Source organism: Melanerpes formicivorus, unplaced genomic scaffold (assembly GCF_026170545.1).
Source record: "Melanerpes formicivorus ecotype bairdi unplaced genomic scaffold, bMelFor1.0.p_v2 SCAF_134, whole genome shotgun sequence".
NCBI lineage: Eukaryota > Metazoa > Chordata > Aves > Piciformes > Picidae > Melanerpes > Melanerpes formicivorus.
The window spans coordinates 427,241-452,612 of NW_027142486.1; the positions used below are offsets into that span (position 1 = coordinate 427,241).

The 25,372-nt window shown below is 52.5% G+C and overlaps 1 protein-coding gene across 1 annotated transcript in view; it reads right to left on the reverse strand.

The window, feature by feature from the left end:
- LOC137456625 (E3 ubiquitin-protein ligase rnf213-alpha-like) overlaps positions 1 to 25,372 on the reverse strand; it is a 70,822-nt gene that overhangs the window by 37,419 nt on the left and 8,031 nt on the right. The window contains exons 8-27 of the mRNA XM_068168155.1: positions 25,101 to 25,306; positions 23,826 to 24,002; positions 22,990 to 23,188; positions 22,663 to 22,727; positions 22,223 to 22,412; positions 20,679 to 20,801; positions 20,493 to 20,591; positions 20,218 to 20,346; positions 19,873 to 20,071; positions 16,684 to 16,863; positions 15,801 to 15,932; positions 15,067 to 15,641; positions 14,335 to 14,500; positions 13,966 to 14,183; positions 12,157 to 12,294; positions 11,684 to 11,863; positions 7,375 to 8,845; positions 5,748 to 5,941; positions 5,422 to 5,577; positions 619 to 4,188 (exon numbers count right to left, since the gene is read on the reverse strand). Coding sequence (XP_068024256.1) covers positions 619 to 4,188; positions 5,422 to 5,577; positions 5,748 to 5,941; positions 7,375 to 8,845; positions 11,684 to 11,863; positions 12,157 to 12,294; positions 13,966 to 14,183; positions 14,335 to 14,500; positions 15,067 to 15,641; positions 15,801 to 15,932; positions 16,684 to 16,863; positions 19,873 to 20,071; positions 20,218 to 20,346; positions 20,493 to 20,591; positions 20,679 to 20,801; positions 22,223 to 22,412; positions 22,663 to 22,727; positions 22,990 to 23,188; positions 23,826 to 24,002; positions 25,101 to 25,306 — 8,367 coding nt within the window. The remainder of the gene's footprint in view (positions 1 to 618; positions 4,189 to 5,421; positions 5,578 to 5,747; positions 5,942 to 7,374; positions 8,846 to 11,683; positions 11,864 to 12,156; positions 12,295 to 13,965; positions 14,184 to 14,334; positions 14,501 to 15,066; positions 15,642 to 15,800; positions 15,933 to 16,683; positions 16,864 to 19,872; positions 20,072 to 20,217; positions 20,347 to 20,492; positions 20,592 to 20,678; positions 20,802 to 22,222; positions 22,413 to 22,662; positions 22,728 to 22,989; positions 23,189 to 23,825; positions 24,003 to 25,100; positions 25,307 to 25,372) is intronic.

Consider the following 25,372-nt stretch of genomic DNA (forward strand, 5'->3'; position numbering starts at 1 on the left):
GGAGGAGGAGGAGGAGGAGAATGAGAAGGAAGGAGAAAGAAGAAGAAGAAAGAAGGAGAAGGAGAAAGGAGAAGAGCAAGATAAGAACATGAAAAACAAGAACAAAGAGAAGGTTCTAGAGAACTTGTGAGAAGTAGGTGAGGCACCTGGGGCTGTTCAGCCTACAGAAAATGAGGCTGAGGGAAGACCTCATTGCTTTAAACAACTGCCTGAAAAGAGGCTGGACCAAGGCGGAGGGGTCAAAGTCTTCTCCCAAGGAACAATGACAGGACAAGAGGGAATGACCTCAAGTTGCACCAGGGGAGGTTTAGTTTGGACATGACACCCAGAGGGTTGTCAAGGCCTGGCCCAGGCTGCCCAGGGCAAAGGCAGAGTCCCTCTCCCTGGAGGGGTTTCAAAGCGGTGTAAATGTGGTGCTGAGGGACATGGTCTGGTGGTGAGCTGGCAGTGCTGGGTCAATGGTTGGACTTGATGACCTTGAAGGTCTCTTCCAACCAAACTGATTCTGTGAGGTCGAGGGAGGACATTAACCCATCATTGTCCTGCCTTAACCAAGACCATGGGGCCACCACGCTTGCAAACAGCATCCCTGGGTGCTCTACAGCCAAGCACCAGTACCTGCAGGCACATCCCGGTGGTGGTGGTCTCCTTGTGCTGCTGGTTCATTGCCTCCTGTAGGAGGCTGGCCAGGCTGTTGTGCTTCTGTTTGAAGAAGTAGAGGTCCTGGATCTCCTCAGTGTTCTCCAGCGCAGAGTACCTCAGGCGCAGGATGGAGTCAGGAGTGGCACAGGCCACCAGTTTGCTGGTGGCAGTGGACAGGACCATGTCTCCACAGCACTCGTAGACCACAGAGCAGATGTTCTGGGAGCACTCCAGCACAATGGCAGCTGAGGTGTCATCGCTGAAGCCAATGAAGACGTCGTGTTCCTTGGGAACCGGAGCACGGGACTGGGTCACCAACACATCAGGCTTCTCCATATGGACAAACGACCCAGCCCATCTCTCCAGGTCCCTCTTCAGGTCTTGCTGCTGCCAGCTGAGGATGGTGTTCATGTCCAAACAATGCTTCTCCAGCCTGCTCAGCAGTGGGGTGGGGAACTGGCTGTAGACTACTTTCTTCTCCTCGATGACGATCAACCGGAACTCCTCCTTCACGCGACTCTTCACCCGATGGGTTCCAAGGCCAAGGTCAACATAGTAATTGCCCCCCAGGCTGACAAAGCATTGGTTGAGGGCATCGTAGAGGCTCTCATACAGGTTCTGGATGTTGAGGAGGACAACAGGTCGGCCAATCTCCATGCAGATCTTCACCCGGTTGACAGAGCGGCACACCTGGGAATAATCCTGATCCCGTGGGAAGCCGGAGCCAAAGATGATGTCACAGTTGCCAGGGTCGATGAGCCTCATCATCTGGATGATCTGGAAGGCAGCGTTGTTGGTGGTCAGCAGCAGCAGGTACCTGGACATGAAGCCTGGCTGCTGTGTCCCCAGGTTCTCCTGCAGCAGACGGATGCAGCTGGTTCTCGCCACATTGGTGAGACGAATGTCACTGATGCAGCCCTGGAAGATCTCCAGAGGGTCAATGTCTCCTGAACCTCCAAAGTTTCTCTGGATGGCCTTGACCAGAAGCTCCTCTTGGGTGCTGTGTTTCACGTCCCGCATGTAGGACACGACCATTTTGATCAAGCTGTAGAAGTCCCGAAGCCCAAAGAACTCTGTCTTCTGCCTGGCCAGGACATTGCAGTAGAAGCTGGCCAGGATGGGGAACAAATACTCGATTCTGTGCAGGTGAGGTTGGTCAGCACAGATGCCCTTGGCTGTCTTCACCAGCTCTTCTCTGCTGGGTTCATTCCTGAAGACCAGAAGACCCCTGTTCATTTTGGCAGGGTCCAAGGCCCAGTTGGAGATGCCCACAAAGCCAACTTTCATGTAAGCCTCTGGTTGCTCATCATCAACACATCCGTCCTCCAGAAGAGGGTGGAGAGTCTTCAAGGGCATGTCAGGCGAGTCTTCAGCCAGACCAACCTCATCCAGTAGGACCACAGACACAAACTCATCCAGGTTCCTGTCCTTCTGGAACTGAGCGCATTGCCGGAAGGTGGAGATGATGCCTTCAGGTTTGGAATAGGGGCTGCACTGGAAGGAGACCAGCTGGACCACTTTGCATCTTTTAAGCAAGGGGCTTCTGGCTGATGACATCCCTCCCATGGCGTCGACGGCAATGGTCTTGGAGAGAGACTTGGAGCTGCCTGGCTTCCCAACCAGGAAGAGTGGAACCCGGAGGTCCATGCAGACAACCATCATGAAGACATTCTCCCGCAGAGCGCTGTTGCAGGCGGTGGCCTTCGGGACGGACAAGTTATCAAGGAAGACCTCTTGGCACAACTCAATCTCTTGCTGTAGCCAAGCCGCAGGGACTGGGAAGCATTTGGCCACCTCCTCCAGGTACTGCTGCCGGCTCTCCAGAGACACGTAATAGCAGGTCCCCACGGAGAGGACCAAAGACCTTTGTGCAGGGTCTAAGGTTGGTTGCTTTTCCCCCCCGCTGTGCCTCTTCCGATCCATCTGCTGGAAGAGCAGGTCCCGCAAGCCATAGAACCAGAGCATGATCTTCATGCAGCGGTCGATGTCTCGAAGGCTGGCGACCCTGCACTCGTCCTTCCTCTCTCTCAGGAACTTCTGGGAGGTTGAAATGACACTGGTGAAGACCTCCAAGTTTCCAGCCAGGATCTCCTTCCCCACAGCGGACCTCACGATCTCCCTGATGTACAGGTTTTGAGTCTTCTCGTTCAGTTCCCCAAAGTCCCAGACCAGGGGGACCAAGCTGGGGGGGAGGGGATGCACCCGATAGACCAACTGCCTCAGAGGGATGTACCCCAGCTTCTCCGGGGTGTCTTCACTCCGGACTCTGTAGCCCAAACCAGCTTTCTCCAGTTTCTCAATGGTCTCTTGGCTGTGTCTTTTGTAGGGGTTGCAAGCGGCCACCACTTTCAAGCAGCTGGTAGTGATCTGCTCTCCGTTGACACTGCGGTCACAAAGGACTTCCTTGATGGCAAAGATGGCTTCCGAGGTGTTGGCTTCGTCAAAGAAGAGCACAGTGTCCACTTTGTGCTTTGTCTTGTTGTCATGTGCCAGCTTCATGGCCTGTCTGACCTTCTCCTGGACAGTCTTGGGGGTGGTGCCACCGTGAACACGCACCACTAGCATGTTCTGAACCTTCTTGCCTGCCTTTTGCAGGTTGCACAGGAACTCCACCAGCTTTGTCTTGCCACAGCCTGTTTCACCCATGATGATGACGGGGATGCCACACTGGAACCGGAGGTAGATGGCCAACATCTTCATGGTGTTGTCCAAAGTCAGCTGGTAGGAAGGATCTGGATCATTCTGGCATTCCACACCAAAGACCCTGCAGAGGGTCTCCAGCTGCTCCTTTCGAGATAAGGTCTCAAATTTCCTATTGAAAGGAACCTTCTGGAGGACTAAGTTCCTGTACAAACTTGGGCTCATCACCTTGGTCTCCAGAACAGCCTGGGAGTAAGCATCAATGGCATCAAAGTTCTGGTTGATGTGGAACCCCAAGAACTCCATGGAATGACCTCCAGCGTGGAAGACGACATAAGGATGAGAATCCTGCTCCCACCTGCGTCTCAACTGGTACCCGCTCAGGACATTGTCCACCACCCTGCTCTGCTGCCTCGGCACACTCTCATCAGACATGTTGAGGGAAGGCATGGCAAAGTCCTTGGACATAGTGACCATGAACTTGACGACGAAGGATTTGAAGCCACGCAGCTGTTTTAGGACCAGCTTGCTGCAGAAGACTGATTCCTCACACTTCATTAGCTGGAAGTTCAAGAAGTGGCTGAAGTTGCTGAGCTCGGTCCAGGAGGGGTCACTTCTCCCACAGAATTCCATCAAGCACCCCAAGCATTCCTTGTCTGTCCCTTGGACACTTCCAGAGACAAATGTGAAGTGGTCAAGGTCTCCCTTCTCTTTGTATCTTCTCAGGTATTGGTAGGACCTTTGGAAGGCTTCACTCTTGAGCTTATTGCAGTCAAAATATTCCTCCCTCAGTTCCTCAGAAGGGACAGAGCTGGGACGTCCCAGAGTGGTGAGAACCCGCAGTGGTGACACACATTCCACAGTGGGAAAAAGATCCAGGAATTTCTCTTCCATTTCAATGGACATCTACAAGCAAGAGGACACAAGTCACCACCAGGACCATTCCCCAACCTCCCACATTCACCCACATCTTCAAGCTCCCTTTTTTGCCTTTCCTCCTGGTCACAAATGTTTGGTCAGTATGGGGAGGGGAAAAAACAGGTGGAAACATCATAATTTCTCCAAGAATATTCCTAAAAGCAGGAAGCTCTGTCTTGGCCAACATCCTGTCTTGGTTTGGGTGATCTTCTTATTGTCTCAAACGCCTTCTCCTGCTCCACTAAATCCTTTTGGAGATGGAAGGACCTGATCCAAGTCAATAGTCAAGGTGTGGTGAGGAACTACAGGTGGTGATCAACCACTAATGAATCTGGGGGTTCATTTCCCACCTTGGGTGACCCCAATGCATGGCTCAGGTGCAAATTTGCCTTCAAGATGTGTGTAAGGTGGAAGCTACAGCAAAACTGGGATGAAAAAGGTTCCTTTTCCCACCAAAACTCTTGCATAGAGGCCCCTGAGCTCTCAACAGAGACATGCTTGACCTGCTTGCTTCTACCTAGGTGAGACACTGTCCCACCAGAGAGAGAATACTCTAAACCCTCCAGTGCTATGGTGGATGTGACCGTTTGAGGCTGTCCCTTTAAGGAAGGGGACATTGGGGTGGAATGTTTGTAAACGAAAGACGGATCTAAACTAATTTCATTGGTAGACTGGGAGAAAGCACCTTTTGAACTGGGAGTACAGCAGCTTTCTGGTCAGTCTTGCTTTCTCCCCTTTGCAGCTCACAGCTTTCTGGGCTTTCGGCCAGGCTTGACCTTCAAGCGGATAAAGCGTGAGGCCTCTTCTAACATTCTAACACATAACTGCTTTTTAATTAACAGTTTCTCTTTTCCTCTCTTTCTAACCCTCTCTGGGGAAAGGGGGAGAGAAGGGGGAGCAGGGGTGGGGAACCCCCCTCAGCAGGGAGGGAACCCTCATTTCTGTGTGACTTTGTTGTATATTTCTGTATATATTGTAAATACTGTAAATTCTGTATATATTTCCCTGTGTTCCCTAAACTGCTTTGTAAATATAGCACATTCCCTTTGCTAATCCAGCTCTGAGGTTTTTTTTTCCCTTTCAACTTTCTTTCCCTTTACTTACCGGGGGGGAAGAAGGCTTTGCAGCCTTACCCCCAACCCTGCGACAGTGGAGACCTCAGAGTTGAGCTGCTTGATTCATGCTCAACCTTGAGGGTTCCTCCAGACCCCAACAAAGTACCTCCTGCTTCTTCGTGCTGCTGACACCGCTCCCTCTTGCCAGGTACTCAATCAAGTAGAGGTGAGAAGGTTGACACTTCCAGACCATGCCATCAGGCCTCTGGATGTGCTGCAGGATGCAAAGGTCAACCAGAAGCCGGTAGAGACCCTTTGATACCTGCCAGGGTGGAAAAAACAACCCAAAGCCACCCACATGAAAATGGATTCAAGGTCCACCAAACCACACTCATTGCTCTGGTTGGGTTGGACTCGAGGTTCCACCTCCTTCTTGCCCCCACTCTGTGGTCACCTCTGTTCCAGCACCGCTAGTCCACTTGAAGCACTCACCACTGGAGACACGTCAATGTGGAAGATGCTGGGCTGAGATTCAGTGGTGGATTCTCTGATGGAGAAGAGCTCCTCCACCAGGAACTGGAAATCAATGTCTGACTCCATCAGTCTAATGGTCTTGTGAAGTGGTAGCGTGCCACCCAACTTGGCATGGACCTTCTTGATGGTGGTCTCCACAAAGAGAGACTTCCCTGGGGACGCGAAGAGATGATCATGAGTCTACCCTGAACCATGAGCCAGCAAGGTGCCATCATGGCCAAGAAGGCAAATGGTCTCCTGGAGGGCACAAAGAAGAATGTGGGCAGCAGGTCAAGCCTGGGGAGGTTCTCTTGCCCCTCTGTCCTGCCCTGGTGAGGACACAGCTGGGGACCTGGGACCAGTTCTGGGCTTCTCATTTCAAGAGGGACAGGGAACTACTGGGGAGGGTCTCCAAAGGTGATGAGGGGACTGGAGCATCCCTGGGGGTGCTGATAGGGATGAGTCTGGAGAAGAGCAGCCTGAGAGGGACCTTCTCAATGCTCAGCAACATCTAAAGATTAATGAATGGGGTCAGACTCTTCTCAGTGGTGGCCAGGAACAGGACAAAGGGCAACTGGCACAAACTGGAACGCAGGAGGTTCCATCAGGAGAAACTTCTGGACTTTGAGGAGCCCCGAGGTCTCCTTGTCTGGAGAGATTCTAAAACCACCTGGATGTGATCCTGGACCCTGCTGGAGCAGGTGGGTTAGATTGGATGATCTCCAGAGGTCCCTTCCAACCCAGCAGGTTGGGATTTAGTGATTCTACATTTGGATGCAATCCAAACCACAGACATCTCTCTCCAAGGTGTCCTACTCTAAAACCCTAATTAAAGAGGAGGTATGCAAGGTGGACAGGCACATTCTAACTGTCAGTAGTTCATACTGTGAGACAGCTGCCTGCAAGATGTCAACCTGTCAGCTGAGAAATGTCCTTCGAAAGAGCCACTCTCCATTACCCAACAAATCAAAAACCATCCTGTGGTCCACACAGCACAGCTGACAGCCTTCACCTTCACCAGCTCCTGGTCCTCAGCCTTTGAGAGAATTCCTTTGTATGCTACCACTGAATGAGCTAGGAGAAGCAAACTTCAGCCTGTTTAAATAAAAGGCTTTCTTCTTCCCTACCAAAAGAAGAATTACTTCCCATCAAATCCAGTGAATGTTGGGGATTTCTGGATCTCAGATTCAGCACAGCAGCAATATAATTGTGGCCTTCCAGTATCTGAAGGGGGCCTACAGGAAGGCTGGGGAGGGAATTCTCAGGATATCAGGTAGTGATAGGACTAGGGGGAATGGAATGAAGCTGGAGGTGGGGAGATTTAGGCTGGATGTGAGGAGGAAGTTCTTCCCTATGAGAGTGGTGAAACCCTGGAACGGGTTGTCCAGGGAGGTGGTTGAGGCCCTGTCCCTGGAGGTGTTTAAGCCCAGGCTGGATGAGGCTCTGGCCAGGCTGATCTAGTGTGGGGTGTTCCTGCCCATGGCAGGGGGGTTGGAACTAGATGATCCTTGTGGTCCCTTCCAACCCTGACTGATACCACTATACTATGATACGTCGCCTTCTTGCTTTGAGGGCCTACTCAGAACACTCCTCTCCAAACACTCACCCATTCCTGCTTGCTCTGAGAAGACAAACTTGATGTTCTGCTGATGAGGTTCCTCAAAGGCTTGGGCGACAGGGGCTGTCCCACTTGGCACTTTGAGATGCATCTTCAGGTAGCTTTGGATTTCCAGCTTGTTGTAGCATGGGAAGGTCACCTTGTAGGCATCAAAGGCCGTGGTGACATAGGAGCTGTGGGCTTTGGCATTGCAGAAGATGAGGAACCTGTAGCTGGGGATGCTGGAGGATTGCACCAGGCGGAAGAAGTGGAACTCGAGTCGCTCAGAGACTTTGTAGACCAACTTATCAGCCCCCAGCAAGCAGAAGATCTTCTGGTCTTGAGAGCCTGGGGAAAGAGCTCTCCTGAGGAGCAGCTCCACCTCCTCCTCCTCCGTGTCGGGAGTGCACACCAGGACCTCATCGTAGGATGGGAGAGGAGCCGCCTCTGTGTGCCTGTAGACCGACAACATGCTGGGTAACATCTCCTCCTCCTTACACATGATGAGAAGAGGCTTCCCCTCTTCCAAGCCAACAGGCAAACTCCTTTCCACATGGGTGGTCTCCAGAGCCACAAGCTTCTTCAAGGTCTCCCCCAAAACATCCACCCCAATGTATTTGTCAGACACCAGGCCAGAGAACTTCTTGCAGTAGGCATCCCAGAGCAAGGTGACCTTGTCCGAGATGGATGGCAAGCTCTCAAAGGAGGCAGCCACCTCGTCCTGAGCCAAGGTGCTGAAGAACACCTGGCCAGCACCACTGTGCTCTGTCTTGAACTTCCGTCTCTTCTGCAGGAAGGCTTCTCTGGCCTCCTCGTATGAGGTGCTGAGCTCTTCCACCAGCTCCTGGTTGTCTCCTTGCTCAAAGGCAAACTCCATCAGCATCTCCTCTGTGATGGGCGAGTTGCCCAAGCAGCTCTGCAAGGCTGCCTTGGCCACCACCTCATCATAGCCTGATTCAGCCAAGCTCTTGATCAGCTGGGGGAAGCAGATGATGTAATCATGCCAGGTGACCAACTCCTCCTCTCCTGCCAACGTCTCCACAGACTCCAAAGGGGTCATCAAGGCATCCTCCAGGGCTTGTCTGACATGTTCTGCTTTGATGTCACGCTTGATGGAGGAGAGCATGATGAGGACCTGAGGCTCCACGATGCCTTTCTGGACCCTGGCCAGTTGGCTGCATAAATAGAAGAGCTGTTGAGCAGTGAAGAGGTTGAGATGATAGTAGCTGTCCCTCTGAGTCTCCAGGTACTTCTTCCACTCTCTCAAGCAGTGCTCCATTGCTTTAGAGAGGCTGTCCAGCTCCTCCAGGAGGGGTTTGGTGCTCTGCACAAGGATCCCAGCAATGCCAAACTCAGTGTAGACCTTCACAGGCTGCTCAGGGTTGCAGTAGATCTCAGCCTTCCAGCCACTGAAGAGGACATTGCCAACACTGAGAAGCTCCAGGTACAACTTCCCGATCATTTTGACTTTTTCCAGTATCTGTCACAAGCCAAAGACACAAGAGGGAGATGGATCATGTTCTGCAGCATCTTCTCAAGGTCAAACTGTCCCCAGAAAGCTCTGCAGTTGCAGGCTCCTCAGTACAAGAGACATGGACAGGCTGGGGAGGGACAATGGCAAAGCAAAGGGAGCTTCATCCAGCTGTGTGGTTGGTGACAGATTCAGGGTCTAGGCTTCTGAAATCATGGACCTGCCTCAATGAAGAAATTTGATCTACCTTTGAGAAGCCAACCCTTGAAAAGTTGACAAGAAGCTGCATCTAACCTTGGGAAGTTGTTTGCTGTATAGCCTTGGGAAGATGGATCTGCCCTTGAGAGGGCAAGAAGGTCTTTGCAAGAAGCTGCCCAGACCTAAAGAGAGATTTAACCTCGACTCAGGAGGGCAAGGGACTAGAGTTTTGACCCATGGAAGAAGAACCAGGAGCTGCTGGTGGTAGGTTGGGAAACATCCATGAAACATCATGCTCTAAAAGGCTTTAGATTGGAAGGTCACCAGTCCTCAGCAGCCAGGTCAAGAGAGGAAACATTGTGGTTGGTGCTTTCTGGAGGATGCCTGATCATGAGGAACCTCTGGATGAAGCCTCCTGGCTTGGTGTTGAGGCTCACAGGCTCTGGACCTGCTGGAGGAGTTCAATGCCACCAATGTCTGCTGGAAAAGCAGCACAGCAAGATGGAAGAAGTGCAGAAAACTCCTTGAGAGAGTCAAGGATCCTTTCTTCACCCAGGTGAAGGTCTGGAGGAGAAGCATTTCTGGACCTGTTGCTCACCAACATGGATGGACTAATGAAGGAGGTCAAGATTGGTGCAACCCAGGCTGCAGAGCTCATGGCATGGTGGAACTCACCATCTCGAGGGCCACTGGCCAAGAGAAGAGGAGAGTCAGGAGCTGAGATTTTAGGAGATGGATGGAACCTCCTGGGACACTGGTCTGAGGGGTGAAGGAGCTGGATGGAGCTGGCAGATCTTTGAGAGTAGGGATGGGGTCAAGAAGGCCAAGGCGTGGCTGGGACTGGAGGAATGAAGTCCCTCTGAGTGTAGAAGACCAGGCACAAGGTCCCCAGAAGAACCTGAATGGACTGAAGTTGCTGTCTACAACTACCTGAAGGGAGGTTGTAGCCAGGTGGGATTTGGTGTCTTCTCCCAGGCAACCAGCACCAGAACAAAAGGACACAGTCTCAAGCTGTGCAGAGGGAAATTTAGGCTTGGAATTAGAAAGAAGTTCTTCACAGAACTTGGGATGGGCTGCTCAGGGAGGGCGGGGGGTTCGACCTCCCTGGAGGTGTGTAGGAAAAGCCTGGATGAGGCACTTAGTGCCATGGTCTGGTTGATTAGTTAGAGTCGGGTGATTGGTTGGACTTGATGATCTTGGAGGTCTCTTCCAACCTGGTTGATTCTGTGATTCTTTAAGCCCATGAGACTCTGCTCTGCTCAAATGAGGCCCCAGCTGGAGCAATGTGTCCAGCTCTGGGGTCCCCAGAACAAGAACATGAAGCATGGTGGCCACCAGCATCCTGGCTTGGATCAGCAATAGTGTGGCCAGCAGGACTAGGGCAGGAATTGTCCCCCTGTAGTGGGCACTGGTGAGGCCACACCTTGAGTCTTGGGTTCAGTTTTGGACTTCTCCAGCTGGAGCAGGTCCAGAGATGGACAACAAAGCTGGGGAAGGGTCTGGAGAACTTCTGAGGACCTGGCATTGTTCAGTCTGGAAGAAAGGAGGCTGAGGGGAGACCTTCTAGCTCTCTACAACTCTCTGAGAGGAGGCTGTGCAGGGGGGGGGGGTCAAAGTCTTCTCCTAAACGATGGGAAAAGAGGAAACAACCTCAAGACACTCCAGGGGAGGTTTAGGGTGGACATGAGAAGAAATGTCCTCATCAAAAGGGTGTCCAGGCCTGGCCTGGTCTGCCCAGGGCAGTGGTAGAATCCCCATCCCTGTGGTGATGAGGGACATGTTTTGGTGGTGACCTGGCAGTGGGGGTCAACAGTTGGCCTTGATGATCTGAAAGGTCTCTTCCAACCAAAACCATTCCATGATTCTTAGACAGACATGGACCTGTTGGAGCACATCCAGAGGAGAGGCACAAAAATGATCAGAGATTGAACCCCGTCTGGTCTGAGGCCAGGCTGAGACAGTTGGGGTTGTCCAGCCTGGAGAAGAGAAGGCTTCTGGTGACCTCTCAGTGCTTAAAGTGGCCAAGCAGAAGACTGAGAGAGACCTTCAACCAAACTGTGTAGTGACAGGACAAGGGACAATGGGAAGAGGGGGCATTGAGATCAGACATAAGGAGGAAATAGTTCACGGGGAGGTGGTGAGACCCTGGCCCAGGTTGCCCAGGGAGGTGGGGGATGCCCATCCTGGGGCCATGGCAGATCACGTTGGTTGGGGCTGCTCTGGTTGCGATGTCCCTGCTCACTGCAGGGGGTTGGACTGGATGAGCTTTAAGACAGCCTCCAACCCAAACCATTCTATGATTCCTTGTAGAGGACAAAGGTCTTGGATGGGCCACTGGGCACCACAGGTGAGGAACAATGTCCAAGGAAGCAAATCCCACTCCTTGGGAAGTGGACATAATCTAGCAGCAACACCTCTGCTCATGGAAGGTCAAAGCTGCAGGTTATGGATGAGCCTTCTGGAAATCATCCCATCCTATCCCACCCTATGCCATCCCCATCCCACCCTATGCCATCCCCATCCCACCCCCATCCCATCCCATCCCATCCCATCCCATCCCATCCCATCCCATCCCATCCCATCCCATCCCATCCCAAGCCCTACAGCTGCTGTTCTCCCAGGGGATGTTGGTGCTGCACCATGCTCTACCTCCAGGAACCGGTTGGCCTCCGCTCTGCCCTCCTCAACCTTGGTAGCAATCAACATGAGCTTGTTCTGCAGCTCTGTGAGCTGAGACAATTTGTACATCCTGAGCCTGTGCTCAGCTGGAGACTTGCAGTCCTCACTGCCACCCTGCAGCTTCAAGGAGACACAATCCTCAAGCGCAGCCTGGAAAGGAGAGCAGAAGACCACCATCAGCACATGGACCCTCTGGGTCGATTGGAGTTGAAGTGCTGCACCTTGGGACACCTCTGTGGCTTCCTCAGAGGGAAGGAGAAGCCCATTTGCAGCTGAAGATGGCCCAAGTACAGTGGGAATTTGGTGGCACCAGCTGCAAAGTTAACTGGAGATCTCCTGGCCCCCTGCCAAGCTCATCAGGAGCTGAGGTCAAGACAGATCTCTTCTCCTAGCAGCATTGAAACCCCAAGTGGACAAGAAATGAGGTCTTGGAGAACATCTACCTTGAACTTTGGAGGTGCTGAGATGGTGAACACTCCCTTTCCATTGATGCTTCTGGCTTGAGAGATGGAGGAACGTTCCACAGAGCCATGGACTTCATGGACTGCCTGGATCCACTCCCGGTTGTCACAGGAGTCTTTCTGCAGAAGGAGGACCCAAGGGAAACCCAGTGACCAGCTGGAAGGATGCTGAGCACCATTCACCCACCCCAAATCTGACTTGTCACCAAAAAGCTCCATGAAGTTCATTCTTGGAGCAGGGCTTGGAGGATTTGACCTCAAAACCACTCACGGTTGTCACAAGAACCTTCTGCAGAAGGATCTGAAGGAAACCCAGTGACCAGCTGGGAAGACACTGAGCATCACTCCCTCACCCAAGGGTGCTGCAGGCGGGGTTGCTATGGTCCTGAGGAGACCCAGCCCCACAGCTGGACCTATCTAACACCCCAGAGCATTGTTTCCTGGTGAACCTCTTCACCTCTTCTCTGGTTTTGGTGGACATAAGGTCTCCTGGGACCTCCTGGAGCACAACCACAAGAGAGTCTGTTCTGTCCAGTTCTGAACCAGGTTCTGGAGTCTTCCATCCTTGGAGATGCTTAAAACCCAGGTGGACCATGAGCTTCCTGCCCCCCTTGAACTCGTTTTAAGCAGGAGATGACCTCCAGATGTCCCTTCCAACCTTAACTGATCTGTAGACTCTAGAAGCCATTTCCTCCTATCCTGGACACCTCCTGCATCTCATCCAGTTGCCACAAGGTTGTGTAAGATCATTTGAGACATTCCACTAGGCTTCCACTTCAAAGAGAACCTTTGCCCAAGTCATGTGTCAGATTTGCCATGACCACCTGGATGTCCTGAGGACACCTTCCTCAGTGGCATCAGGCACCTAGACCTGAGCAGCTCCACCTCACAGCAGACGCTGTTGCTGTGTGCAGTGGAGGACATCTTTGGCAATGACCTGCAAGAAGGGACAGGGAAGACCCTTGGCCAGTTTGCTGAGGAAGCACAACTGGGAGGAGTGGGTGATGTACCAGAAGGTTGTACTGTCCTTCAGCAAGGCTGGCCCCAGGCTGGAGGAACCTCATGAAGTTAATCAGGCCAGGTGAAGGGTCCTGCACCTCCTCCTGCACCTGGGGAGGAACAAACTCATGGACCAGTAGAGGTGACCTGCTGGGAAAGCAGCTCCATGGAGAGGGACCTGGGAGTGCTGGTGCACACCATGCTGCCCATGAGCCAGCAAGGTGGCTGTGAAGACCAATCACATCCTGAGGGGCATGAAGAAGAGTGTGGGCAGCAAGTCCAAGGAGGTTCCCCTGCCCCTCTGCCCTGCCCTGGTGAGGACACAGCTGGAGAACTGGGACCAGTTCTGGGCTCCTCAGTTTGAGAGGGACAAGAAGCTACTGGGGAGGTCTCTGAAGGTGATGAGGGGACATGAGCATCTCTGGGGTGCTGGTGGGGCTAAGGCTGGAGAAGAGCAGCCTGAGAGGGACCTTCTCAATGCTCAGCAACTTCTAAAGTTTCGTGAATGGGGCCTGACTCTTCTCAGGACAAAGGGCAACTGGCAAAAGCTGGAACTCAGCAGGTTCCATCAGGAGAAACTTCTGGACTTTGAGGAGTCCAGAGCCCAGAGAGGTTGTGGGGGCCTCCTTCTCTGGAGAGCTTGCAAACTCACCTGGATGTCATCCTGAGGTCTGGGTGACCCTGCTGGAGCAGGTGGGTTGGGCTGGATGATGCCCAGAGGTTTCTTCCCACCTCCACCATGCCAAGAGTTAAGGTTTGTGTGACTTTGGGAGATGGGAGATGGAGACTCACCAGCTTCTTGGGAAGCTCGGGGTCTCTGGTGACAGCTTCTGTGACGAAGGCCACAGCTGCAATGAACTGCTGGAAGCCAGCAGTGGGACTCAGGTCGTAGACAATGGGGGCAGCGGCAGCCATGGCCTCACGGAAGGTCTTCACGCGGTCAATGTCCAGGTCGCTCTCCCCAGCTGAGATGGAGGCCAGCTCCACAAAGGCTGGGATCTCTGACTTGTCTGGGGCAGAAACCAAGGAAAAAGGGACAAAGACAGGACAAAAGTAGAGGAATTTCTCTGCTTGATGGGACCTTGGGTTGAGTGTGGGGATGGAGAAGGATGAAGTGGTCATCCTTCTCTCTGATGGCTTCCTCCCATCCTTCCAGCCCACCTTTTATGATGGTTTTAATCCAGGAGATAAACTCTTTCCTCATGCATTCCAGAAGTTCCTCCAAGAAGTCCAGGACTGGCTGGGGGATGCCACTCAAGCTTTGTTGAACGCTCATGAGGTCTTCGGTCATGCAGTCGAGTTGCTTCCTCTGGAATTCCTGCTCCTTCTGGACAACCAAACAGACAAAAGTCAATCTTGGGTCTGTTGAGAAGAAAACCATGGAACCATGGGATCATGGGGTGGGTTGGAAGGGACCTTCAAAGGTCATCTAGTCCAACACCCTGCAGTCAGAAGGAACATCTACTAGAGCAGGTTACTCAGAACTTCATCCAGTGTGACCTGGATTGGTTCCAACCTGGCCTTGAATGTGTCCAACCTGACCTGGAGGTTGGATCCAGGTGAGGATTGGTCTCTTCAAGGGACCAAGTGACTGGACAAGAGGAAATGGCCTACAGTTGCTCCAGGGGAGGTTTAGGTTGGACATGAGGAGAAATGTCCTCCACCCAAAGGATTCTCAAGGCCTGGACCAGGCTGCCCAGGGAATAGGTGGAGTCTCCATCCCTGGTGACATCTAAAAGCCACGGAGATGTGGAGCTGAGGGACACAGTTTGGTGGTGACCTAGCAGTGGTGTGTCAGTGGTTGGACCGGATGTCCTTGGAGGTCTTCTCCAACCTTAATGATTCCATGATTCCAAGAGGGCAAATCCAGAGCCCAAGATGTCTCCTACGTACATATCTCGTCAGGTCACTGAGAACCTGGAAGTCTCCCTCCAGCTGAAGCTTCTGCCGCAGAGCATCGATCACCTTGGCTGTGGTCACCACCTTGGAGAGGGTCAAGTAGTTCTCAATCCTCTTCACTGCCTCTGTGACCCAAGCAGCTCCTCCACCCTTCTGCCCTTCACTCTCCTCCATGACCATAAACTCCTTCAGCAGCTGATCCTTCTTGCCCAGCAGCTTCTCAAACTGGCTCTGCACCTCCCCAAGGGTGATGGAGAAGTCTCTGAGGGCCATGTAGGTCCTTTGGAAGTCGGTGATGGCTGGTTTATAGATCTTCTCCTGAACATCTTCTACAGAGAAGACTTGGTCTTCAGGGCTTGTGGCTTTGCATTGCTCTGCTCTCATCTTCCACAGCCTGAGGAAGCATTGGCTCCTCTCCACCACGGGAAGCTTCTGCATCATCTGGCTGTACTTGGAGAGGACATGGGAGCCCATCTTGCTCCTACCATCGATGGAGAACCTCTGCACCACCATCTGCTCCCTGAAACTTTCGCTGTCCCTGATGCTTTTCTCCACGGCGCTTCTGTCCACTAAACAAAGTGGGAACAAGGAGGAACCCATGGCATGGAGCCATCAGCAGAGACAAACCTTGAAGTCAAGAGGGTCCCACCCATGCTGAAAGCCTTTGCTTCAGGAGACATCTCCCCACTCCAGAAGCACAGAAGCAGCTCCATTACCCCAACCGCTACCTTTGATCAGATCCTCAATGCCATGGCACAGGTGGAGGAAGGAACATCTCTGCTGCTTCTGCTCCTCCAGCTGTTCAAACTCTTGTTGCCTGACCTCCAGCACTGTGGCCATTGACTTGCAGAAAGAGGGATCTGGAGAAAGAAAAAGACCAAGGAATGAAGAAGAAACCAAGAAAAAAATGAAGAAAGTTGATTCTTGGAGCAGACTTTAGAGGACCTGTCCCCAAAAAGCCACCCAAAAGATCCAGAAAGGTCATTCTTGGAGGACTTGTCCTAAACCCATCAAAAAGATCCAAAAAGTTCATTTTTGGAGCAGGGTTTGGAGGAGCAACCTGATCTAGTGGAGGATATCCCTGCTTACTGCAGGTGCTTGGACTAGATGCCCTCTGGAGGTCGTCCCAACCTGAACCATTCTAGGATTCTGTGAATTGCCCTCAAAACTACCAAAAATATCCATGAAGTTGATTCTTGAAGAAGTGGAAGGATTTGTCCTCAAAACCATCTAAAATATCCATAAAGTTCATGCTTGGAGGAGAATTTGGAGAGGATCCACCCAAAACCACAAAAATGATGGATGAAGTTTCTTCTTGGGCCAGAATGTGAAGGACTTGTCTCTAAAACCACCAAACCTGTAGATAAAGTTTTTTCCTGGAGGAGAATTTGGAGAAGATGCACCCAAACCCACCAAAAATATTGTTGAAGTTGGTTCTTGGAGGAGAACTTGGAGAACCTACCATCAAAACCACCCAAAATGCCCTTCAAGTTCATCCTCACAGCAGAATTTGGAGCCCCCCCTGCAAAGCCACCCAGCTCTCCAGCAGATGTATCTCCTGATGGCCAACTAGCTATGAAAACCCACCAGAGATGGAAGGTCTGCCCTTACCACAGGTGCACACCAGGTCCCTAAAGGACTCCTTCTGCTGTAAGATCTCACTGAGGATGCTGCAGGGAAGGTCCCCCAGGAGAACACGGTGTCCCACGAAGCTGGAGAGCTTGAACACCTGCGACAGGAGGAGCTTGGCGGCGTCACCGATCTGAACTCTGCATATCACCTCCCACTCGTCTGGAAAACAGACCAAGGTTGGTGAAGAAGAGCCAGGAGTGTCCTGCTCCTGTCCTTCTCCTGAAGGCCGAACCTGGGGAAGAGCCAGTTGGTGAAGACCTGCAGCCCCACCAGCATGGAGCACAGATGAGTGGTGGCTTTCTACCTCAAACATCCAAAGCAGCATCTTGGAGAGCATCCAAATTTCCTTTGGGAAACTCGGGTATCTCCTCCTGCCTGAAACAAACCATGGAGACCACCTGGGGAAGTAGGGAAATAACCTAGAAAACCAAGGAGACCATGTAAGAAACCATGGGGACATCTAAGAAAGTACAGGGACCACCTAGGAAATCTTGGAGACCACTTAGGAAAACATGGAGACCAACTAGGAAGTCATGAAGAGCAGCTGGAACACCATGGGTGCCACGTAAGAAGGCATGGAGACCACCAAAGAAAGCATGGAGACCATGAGGTGAAAGCAAGATGTTCTCCATCCACACTAAGATGTTAGAATCATATAATCATAGAATCAATAAGGTTGGAAAAGACCTCAGAGATCATCAAGTCCAGCCTATCACCCCAGCTCCTCATGACTACTAAAACATGGCTCCAAGTGCCACGTCCAATCCCCTCTTGAACACTTCCAGAGATGTTGACTCCACCACCTCCCTGGGCAGCACATTCCAACAGCTAACAACTCTCTCTGTGAAGAACTTTCTCCTCGCTTCCAGCCTAAACCTCCCCTGGTGCAGCTTGAGAATGTGTCCTCTGGTGCTGGTTGCCTGGGAGAAGAGACCAACCTCCACCTGGCTACAACCTCCCTTCAGGTAGTTGTAGACAGCAATGAGGTCTCCCCTGAGCCTCCTCTTCTCCAGGCTAAGCAACCCCAGCTCCCTCAGCCTCTCCTCACAGGGCTGTGCTCCAGACCCCTCCCCAGCCTCATTGCCCTTCTCTGGACACCTTCCAGCACCTCAACATCTTTCCTAACCTGAGGAGCCCAGAACTGGACACAGGACTCAAGGTGTGGCCTAACCAGTGCAGAGTACAGGGGCACAATGACTTCCCTGCTCCTGCTGGCCACACTGCTCCTGATGCAGGCCAGGATGCCATTGGCCCTCTCGCATGCCTGGGCACACTTCTGGCTCATGTTCAGCCTACCATCAACCAGTACCTCCAGGTCCCTCTCTGCCTGGCCTCTCTCCAGCCACTCTGACCCTAGCCTGTAGCACTGCCTGGAGTTGTTGAGGCCAAAGTGCAGAACCTGGCACTTGGACTTGTTGAATGCCATCACGTTGGACTCTGCCTATCTCTCCAGCTTGTCAAGGTCCCTCTGCAGAGGTCTTCTACCCTCTAACAGATCAACATCTGCTCCCAACATGGGGTCATCTGCAAATTTATTGATGATGGACTCAATGTCCTCATCCAGATCATCAATAAAGATATTGAACAGGATGGGGCCCAGCACTGATCCCTGGGGGACACCACTAGTGTCTGGCTGCTAGCTGGATGTGGCACCATTCACCACCACTCTCTGGGCTCAGCCTCCAGCCAGTTCCTAACCCAGTGCTGCTGTCCAAGCCAGGGGCTGACAGCTTGGCCAGCAGTTTGCTGTGGGGGATGATGTCAAAGGCCTTGCTGAAATCCAGGCAGACTACATCCACAGCCTGCCCCACCTCCACCAGGAAGTCACCTGGGCATAGAAGGAGATCAGGTTGGTCAGGCAGGACCTGCCCTTCCTAAACCCATGCTGGCTGGGCCTCATCCCTTGGCCATCCTGCAGGTGCACAGTTGTTGCCCTCAAGATGACCTGCTCCATAATCTTGCCTGGCACTGAGGTCAGGCTGACAGGCCTGGAATTCCCTGACTCATCCAACCGGCCCTGCTTGTGGATGGGCATCACATTGGCAGCTTCCAGTCCTCTGGGACATCTCCAGTGAGCCTAGACTGGTGGAAAATGATGGAGAGAGGCTTGGCCAGCTCATCTGCAAGCTCTCTCAGCACCCTAGGATGGATCCCAACCAGTCCCATGGACTTGAGAGGATCCGAGTGGCTCAGCAATTCTCTAACTGCTTCCTCATGGATTTCAGGAGCACTACACTGCTCCCTGACCCCATTTCAGGAGGCCACTTGTCCTGAAGCCCTCCTGCCTTACTGTTGAATATGGAGACAAAGAAAGTATTTAATACCTCAGCCTTTTCCTCATCTTTAGTTACTGTGTTCCCCTCTAGGTCCAACAAAGAGTGGAGGTTCTTCTTGTCCTCTTTTTATCATTATTGTTGTTATAAAAATGCTTTTCATTGTCCTCCACAGCAGTGTTCAGCTTAAGTTCTAACGGGCCTTTTGCCTCTCTCATTTTTCTCCTACATGTTCTAACAACATCCTTAAATGTATCTCAAGTTGCCTCCTCCCTTTCCAAAGAAGATATTTCCTCTTTTTCCCCTTAATCCCTTCAAGAGCTTCTTGCCCATCCAGGCCCAGAGCCTTCCCCTCGGCTCATCTCTTGGCACATTGGGACAGCTGTTCCTGTGCCTTCAGGAGCTCCTTTTTGAAGCAGGTCCAACCGTCCTGGACCCCCTTGTTCTTAAGGGCTGCTCCCCAGGGGACTCTCTGGATTAGTTGCTCTAATAAGCTGAAGTCTGCCCTCTGGAAGTTTAAGGTCAGGGTTCTGCTATTACTTCTCTTTACTTCCCTGCATAATGAAAACTCCACTGTCTCATGGTCACTGCACCCTAGGCAGCCTCCTACCATCACATCTCCCACCAGCCCTTCTCTATTTGAGAGCAGCAGGTCAAGCAGGTTCTGACCCCTAGGAGGCTCTCTCAACAGCTGCATCAGGAAGCTGTCCTCCATACACTCTAGGAACCTTTCCATCCCATGTTCTCCACCCCTGCAATGAAACCTCCTTTTCCTACCATTTTGGACCAAGAAGATAATTGTTTCCCCCTCTCAACTCACGTGCCTAAGAAAACCAGAAGGTCCCTGGGCCCAGACCAAGAGCTTCTCCAAGAAGAGTACCCAGAGGACACTCACGGACAGCAGAGATGAGGTCGCAGACCCTGATGCTCAGCAGGTTTGCAAGGACAGGGCCGGTGGTGTCATCAAAGCTTTCCACACTCCTCAGCTTCTTCACCTCCTGGCACATCTTCTCCACCAGGACAGAGAGTACTGAGACTGCCTTTGGTTTCCAGATCTTGGAGAAGGTGAAGATGAAGGTTTTGAGCAGGGCTTCCTGGAAGGAGGAGAACTGTTTGTGGACACCTGGCTCCTTCAAGAATACCTTTCCCACTTCTCCTAACTCATCCTCTATTGGGACAGGTTGGTTAAGTGAGACTTCGAAGCCTCCAGCAGCCCAAGGGTTGGTGGTGGTTCTCCTACCTCAGGTTTGACAAGGTCTCTGATCCACTGGATGACGTGGCTGGTGAAGCACTTCTCCAGCTCTGTGTCATGATGGTTCTCCTCCTTCAGGAAAGCTTGGTAGAACTCCACCAGCTGCCTCTCAGGGATCTACAGCAAACAGCAGCTACTTTCTAGGTCCTCACCAACCTGCTTGAGTTCCACCACCACTACCAAAATGGTGACCGGGGCAAAAGCCAGCACGGCAAAGACCAGGAGCATCATCTCCCACCACCTGCAGGGTCTCCAGGACTCACCTTCTGCAGCCAGCTCTCAAACATCTTCAGGATCAAGACCCTCCAATCCCTGGTCCACTCCATGGAGAGAATCTTCACCACAAGCAGCTGCTGCCATTGCTGTGGAGGAATAGTCCAACCTTGAGCTGACCTTGAGGCACACCAAGGGTTGTCAGCTAGAGTTGGACTCTGGGGCTCATCACTCACATCAGTGTTGTTCAGGAAGGCTTTCTTCTCTGTGGGCACTTTCTGGAAGGACTTCTCAAGCCATGGCTTGGTGACGCAGGACAGCTGGGAGAAGCTTTCTCCTCTGTTCTGCTCCTGGAACTTCTGGAGAAACACCAGAAACACCCAGTCCCCAACTGGTGGGGTTGGAAGGGACCTCTGGAGATCATCCAGTCCAAACCACCTGCTCCAGCAGGGTCACCCAGAGCTGGTTGTCCAGGATCACAATGTCCTGGTGAGTTTGGAAGCTCTCCAGAGAAGGAGATCCCACAAACTTTGTGGGTGCCTCAAAGTCCAGTTTCTCCTGATGGAACTCTCTGGAGACAACCTGAACCCTCAGGAGAACCTCAAAGGCAGGAGAGGCCTGGTGGTGACCTCAACACTGTGACCAGGGCTGATGGTGATCACCCACTGGTAGGGTTGGAAAGGACCTCTGGAGACCATCTGCTCCAGCTCCACCTGCGCCAGCAGGGTCACCCAGACCTCAGGGTCTCAGGTGGGTTTGGAAGCTGTCCAGAGAAGGAGACCCCAGAACCTCTCTGGGCTCCTCAAACTCTAGAAGTGGAACCTCCTGGGTTCCATTTTCTGCCCATTGCTCCTTCTCCTGGCCCTGGCCATCACTGGCTACATCCTCTTGGACCTTCAGATGTTGCTGAGCATTGAGAAGGTCCTTCTCAGGCTGCTCTTCTCTAGCCTCAGCCCCACCAGGGATGCTCCAATCCCCTCATCGCCTTCAGGGACCATCCCCAGCAGCTCCTTGTCCCTCTTGAACTGAGGAGCCCAGAACTGGTCCCAGGTCTCCAGCTGTGTTCTCACCAGGGCAGAGCAGAGGGGCAGGAGAACCTCCTTGGCCCTGACCTGTTGGCCACACTCTTCTTCATGCCCCCCAGGAGACCATTGGCCTTCTGGGCCATGAGGACACCTTGCTGGCTCATGGTCAGCTTGGTGTCCACCAGCTGCTTCTCCGTGGAGCTGCTTCACTGCAGGTCAACTCCAAACCTCTACCAGTCCATGGGGTGGTTCCTCTCCATGTGCAGGACCCTCCACTTGTCCTGCTTGAACCTCTTGAGGTTCCTCTCCACCCAACCCTCCAGGCTGCCCAAGGTCTCTGAGATGAGGTCATAGAGGAGGAAAGTCTCCAGGTCTTGCTGAAGAGCAGCAGGACCTTCTGGTGGACCAACCACTCCTCTCAGTTCTGGATCAGCAGCAAACTGGCCAAGGCTCCACCCTGTCCCTTTGTCAGGGTTGTTGCTGAAGATGTCAACCAGGTCTGGCCCCAGTCCTGACCCCTAAGGATCATCACAAGCTCCAGGCCTCCAGCTAGATCCTGTCCCACTGGTCACAACCCTCTCAGCTCTGTCCTTCAGCCACTTCTCAGGCCACCTCATGTCCACTCCTCTGACCACCCTCCCTAAGTTTTCCCAGCAGGACCTTATGGGACCAAGGCAGACAAGAGTGACCCAGAAGCTCTTGGCTCTCCTCAGCTACAAGCAGGAGATGACAGAAGCCACCAAGCTCATTCTCACCTTACTGGCTGGCAGGATGTCCTCTTGGCCATTAAATAACTCAAGCATCTTCAGCATGGTCTTGATGGTGTGGAAAGAACTCTGGTCCTTCAAGAATCGTATCAGCAAGACATGGATCAAGTTCAGACAGTGCAAGATCTCATCCTCCATTGTGGGACTCAGTGGTGGCTTTGGAGACCTCGATGGGCAGCTGTGGACATGAAGAAGGATTCAACAACTTCTTGTGGTTCCTTTTACAGTTGCCACCTGTCCACATCTGCTGTCTGCAGCTGGGAGATGTGGGCAAGTCTGCAGGACCTTGTGGCTCTCCATGCTCTCCAGCCATGGTGGGGTTAAAGACATCCCAATAGGCAAAGCAAGACAGCTACCTTCTTCCTGCTCCACCCACCCCTTCCCAGACCCTTCATGGAGCTGTCTCCTCTCAAGAAGCTCCAACTCACAAGCTCCTCAGCCAGGTGTCCATCCTGGAGACAATGTTCTCCAAAGCCAGGTTCAAATGCTTCTCCTGCAATAGAGGAGAGGAAGACGGTGAGGAGCCTTCTGCTCTGACAGCAGAGGAGCTTCCACACTTGAAGTCTTCTGGCACATTCAAGAGGTGTCCTCTTGTCTGGTCCCAGAATTCAGCTCTGACCCCAGGTTCCTACCATGACATACTTCAGCCCTGCTGAACATCTCTGAAGGAACCCAATCCCTGTCTTGATGCATGGTTAAAGAGCCCCACCACACCCTGCAGAGCAGAAGACCTCCCACCGACCAACTGTCCTTACAGGCACTTGCAAGGAGCCTGCTTTGCTGCCTATGATGTGTGTGTGCAAGGCCTCCAGGAGGAGTTTGAGTGGAAGGAGAACGCCAGGCAAAGCACCCTTGGAAAGATTCTTCATCTTGACCATCAGCAGCACCTTCTGAGCCAGTGGAGGACATCTTTCAATCAAGGTCTTGTGAGCAACTATCATCATCTGGATTTTTCTAGGAGAACAGGTCAAGAACATCAGGTAGACTTTGTAGGACCAAGAAAGATATGTTGGTGGTGTTTGAGATAACACCATGAGTGCCAGGGTGGCTGAGGGCTGGGAAGAGGAGGTCAGGTTGGACAAGGCTTTGAGGAATTTGATGTAGCAGAAGATCACAGAATGGGTTGGGTTGAGGTGAATTGGGTTGGGATGGGTTGAGTTAGGCTGAATTTGGTTGAGAGAGACCTTCAAAGATCATCTGGTCCAGATCCCTGCCATTTTTTGTGGTGGGCAGGCTGGACAGGGCTTTGAGGGATATGACCTAGTGGAAGATCACAAAATGGATTGGACTGGGTTGGGCTGAGTTGGGCTGAGTTGAGTTGGGTTGGATTTGGTTGGTTGGGGTTGGGTTGTGCTGGGTTTGGGTTGGCTGGAGTTGAGTTGGCTGAATTGAGTTGAGTTGGGTTGGGCTTGGCTACATTGCATTGGGCTGGGTTGAGCTAGATTGGGTTGAAAGTGGCCTTCAAAGACCATCTTGTTCAACCCCCAGGGCAGGGGACACACAATGACAGGGACAAGGGGCTTGGGAAGCCACTAAGCAGAAGGAATGAAGAGTTGATGACCCTGATCCTACCCCAGCCTTTCAGACCCACCTTTGTTTCTCTTTGTCTTGCCTGAGGTGGATGAAGACTTGTTGTGGAATGTCCTTTAGGGGGAGGGGGTCCTCTCCTGTCTCCTCCTTCATGGCATAGAGCAGTGGGACCAACCAGATCCACAAGGTGCCCTGAGTGGTGCTGTGACACATCTTCCTCAGAGCTGGAAAGTACTTGCTGAAAAAAGAAAGGTGCAGAAAAGTCCAACCAACCTCTGGGATGCTGGTGGGACACACGTCCCAACATGGCATGGAGTCTTCTGCAAGAGTTCACAGCAGGGTTCATCCTGCCTAGAAAGAGCTTGGATGGACCCCTCCATGGGCCAGCCAGTATCACAGGTGTTGGATGCTCTTCGAGGTGCCCAGAGAACTCAAGATGGAGTCACCAGGTTGGAAACCACCACCTTGGAGTTAGGAAGCTTTGAGGACCCCTTGGGACAGCACATAGCACCCAAAGTGCTGTGTGGGGACAACCAAGCTGAGGCCTGGACCTCTAATGGTGTTGTTGCTCCAGGAGAGAAGGTGGAGGCAGAGGATGAGGGTCACCAAGATAAAGTGCTGAGTCCTGCACTTGGGTCAGACCAGCTCCCCATGCGTGGGGCAGACTGGCTGGAAAGTATCTGGCATGAAGAGCCTTGGCCACCATCATCCTGGCTTGCACCTGTCACAGTGTGGCCAGACAGCCAGAACTGTCCACCTGTACTGGGCATTGGTGAGGCCACACCTTGAGTACTGGGTTCAGTTTTGGGCCAGATTGGATGAGGCCTTCAGCAACCTGATCTGATGGGAGGTGGCCATGGCCATGGCAGGGGCTTGGCACTGGATGGTCTTTAAGGTCCTTTCCAACCCAAACCATTCTGTGAATCTATGAAAGTTCTAGAGAACTTCTGAGGAGAAGCTAAAGAGACCTGGGGTTGTTTGGGCTGGAGAAAAGGTGGCTGGGGGGAGACCTTCTGGCTTTCTACCTCTCCTAGAAAGGAGGCTGGAGCTGGGGAGTCAAAGTCTTCTCCCAAGTGATGGGACAACAGGAAATGGCCTCAAGTTGCCTCAGGAGAGGTTTAGGTTGGACATGAGGAGAAATGTCCTCACCCAAAGGTTGGTCAGGCCAGGCCCAGGCTGCCCAGGGCAGTGGCAGAATCTCCATCCCTGGAGGGCTTTCAAAACCATGGAGATGTGGTGCTGAGGGCCATGGTTTGGTGGTGACCAGGCAGTGCTGAGTCAGGTGGCCTTGGAGGAGTTCTTCAGCACAATCCATTCCATGCCAGCTCTAAGTTACCTTTTTTCTCTCAGTTCCTTGTATTTGTCCTCAGTGAAGCTGAGGGCCTGGAGGCCATCTTCAGCCTCAGCGATGGAAGCTGGTGAGAGGCTGATCTCAAAGCCAATGGAGACGTGGAAGGCAAACAGGATCCTGAGAAGTTCTTGCTCCTTCCACTTGGGACATTTGATGATCCCTTGTAGCAAGTTCCTGATACTGTTCCTCACCTAGAGGAGAAGGAGGAGGAGAGGACACTTCACCAGGTCAAGAAGGAGTTTGTTGGCTTGAGCTTG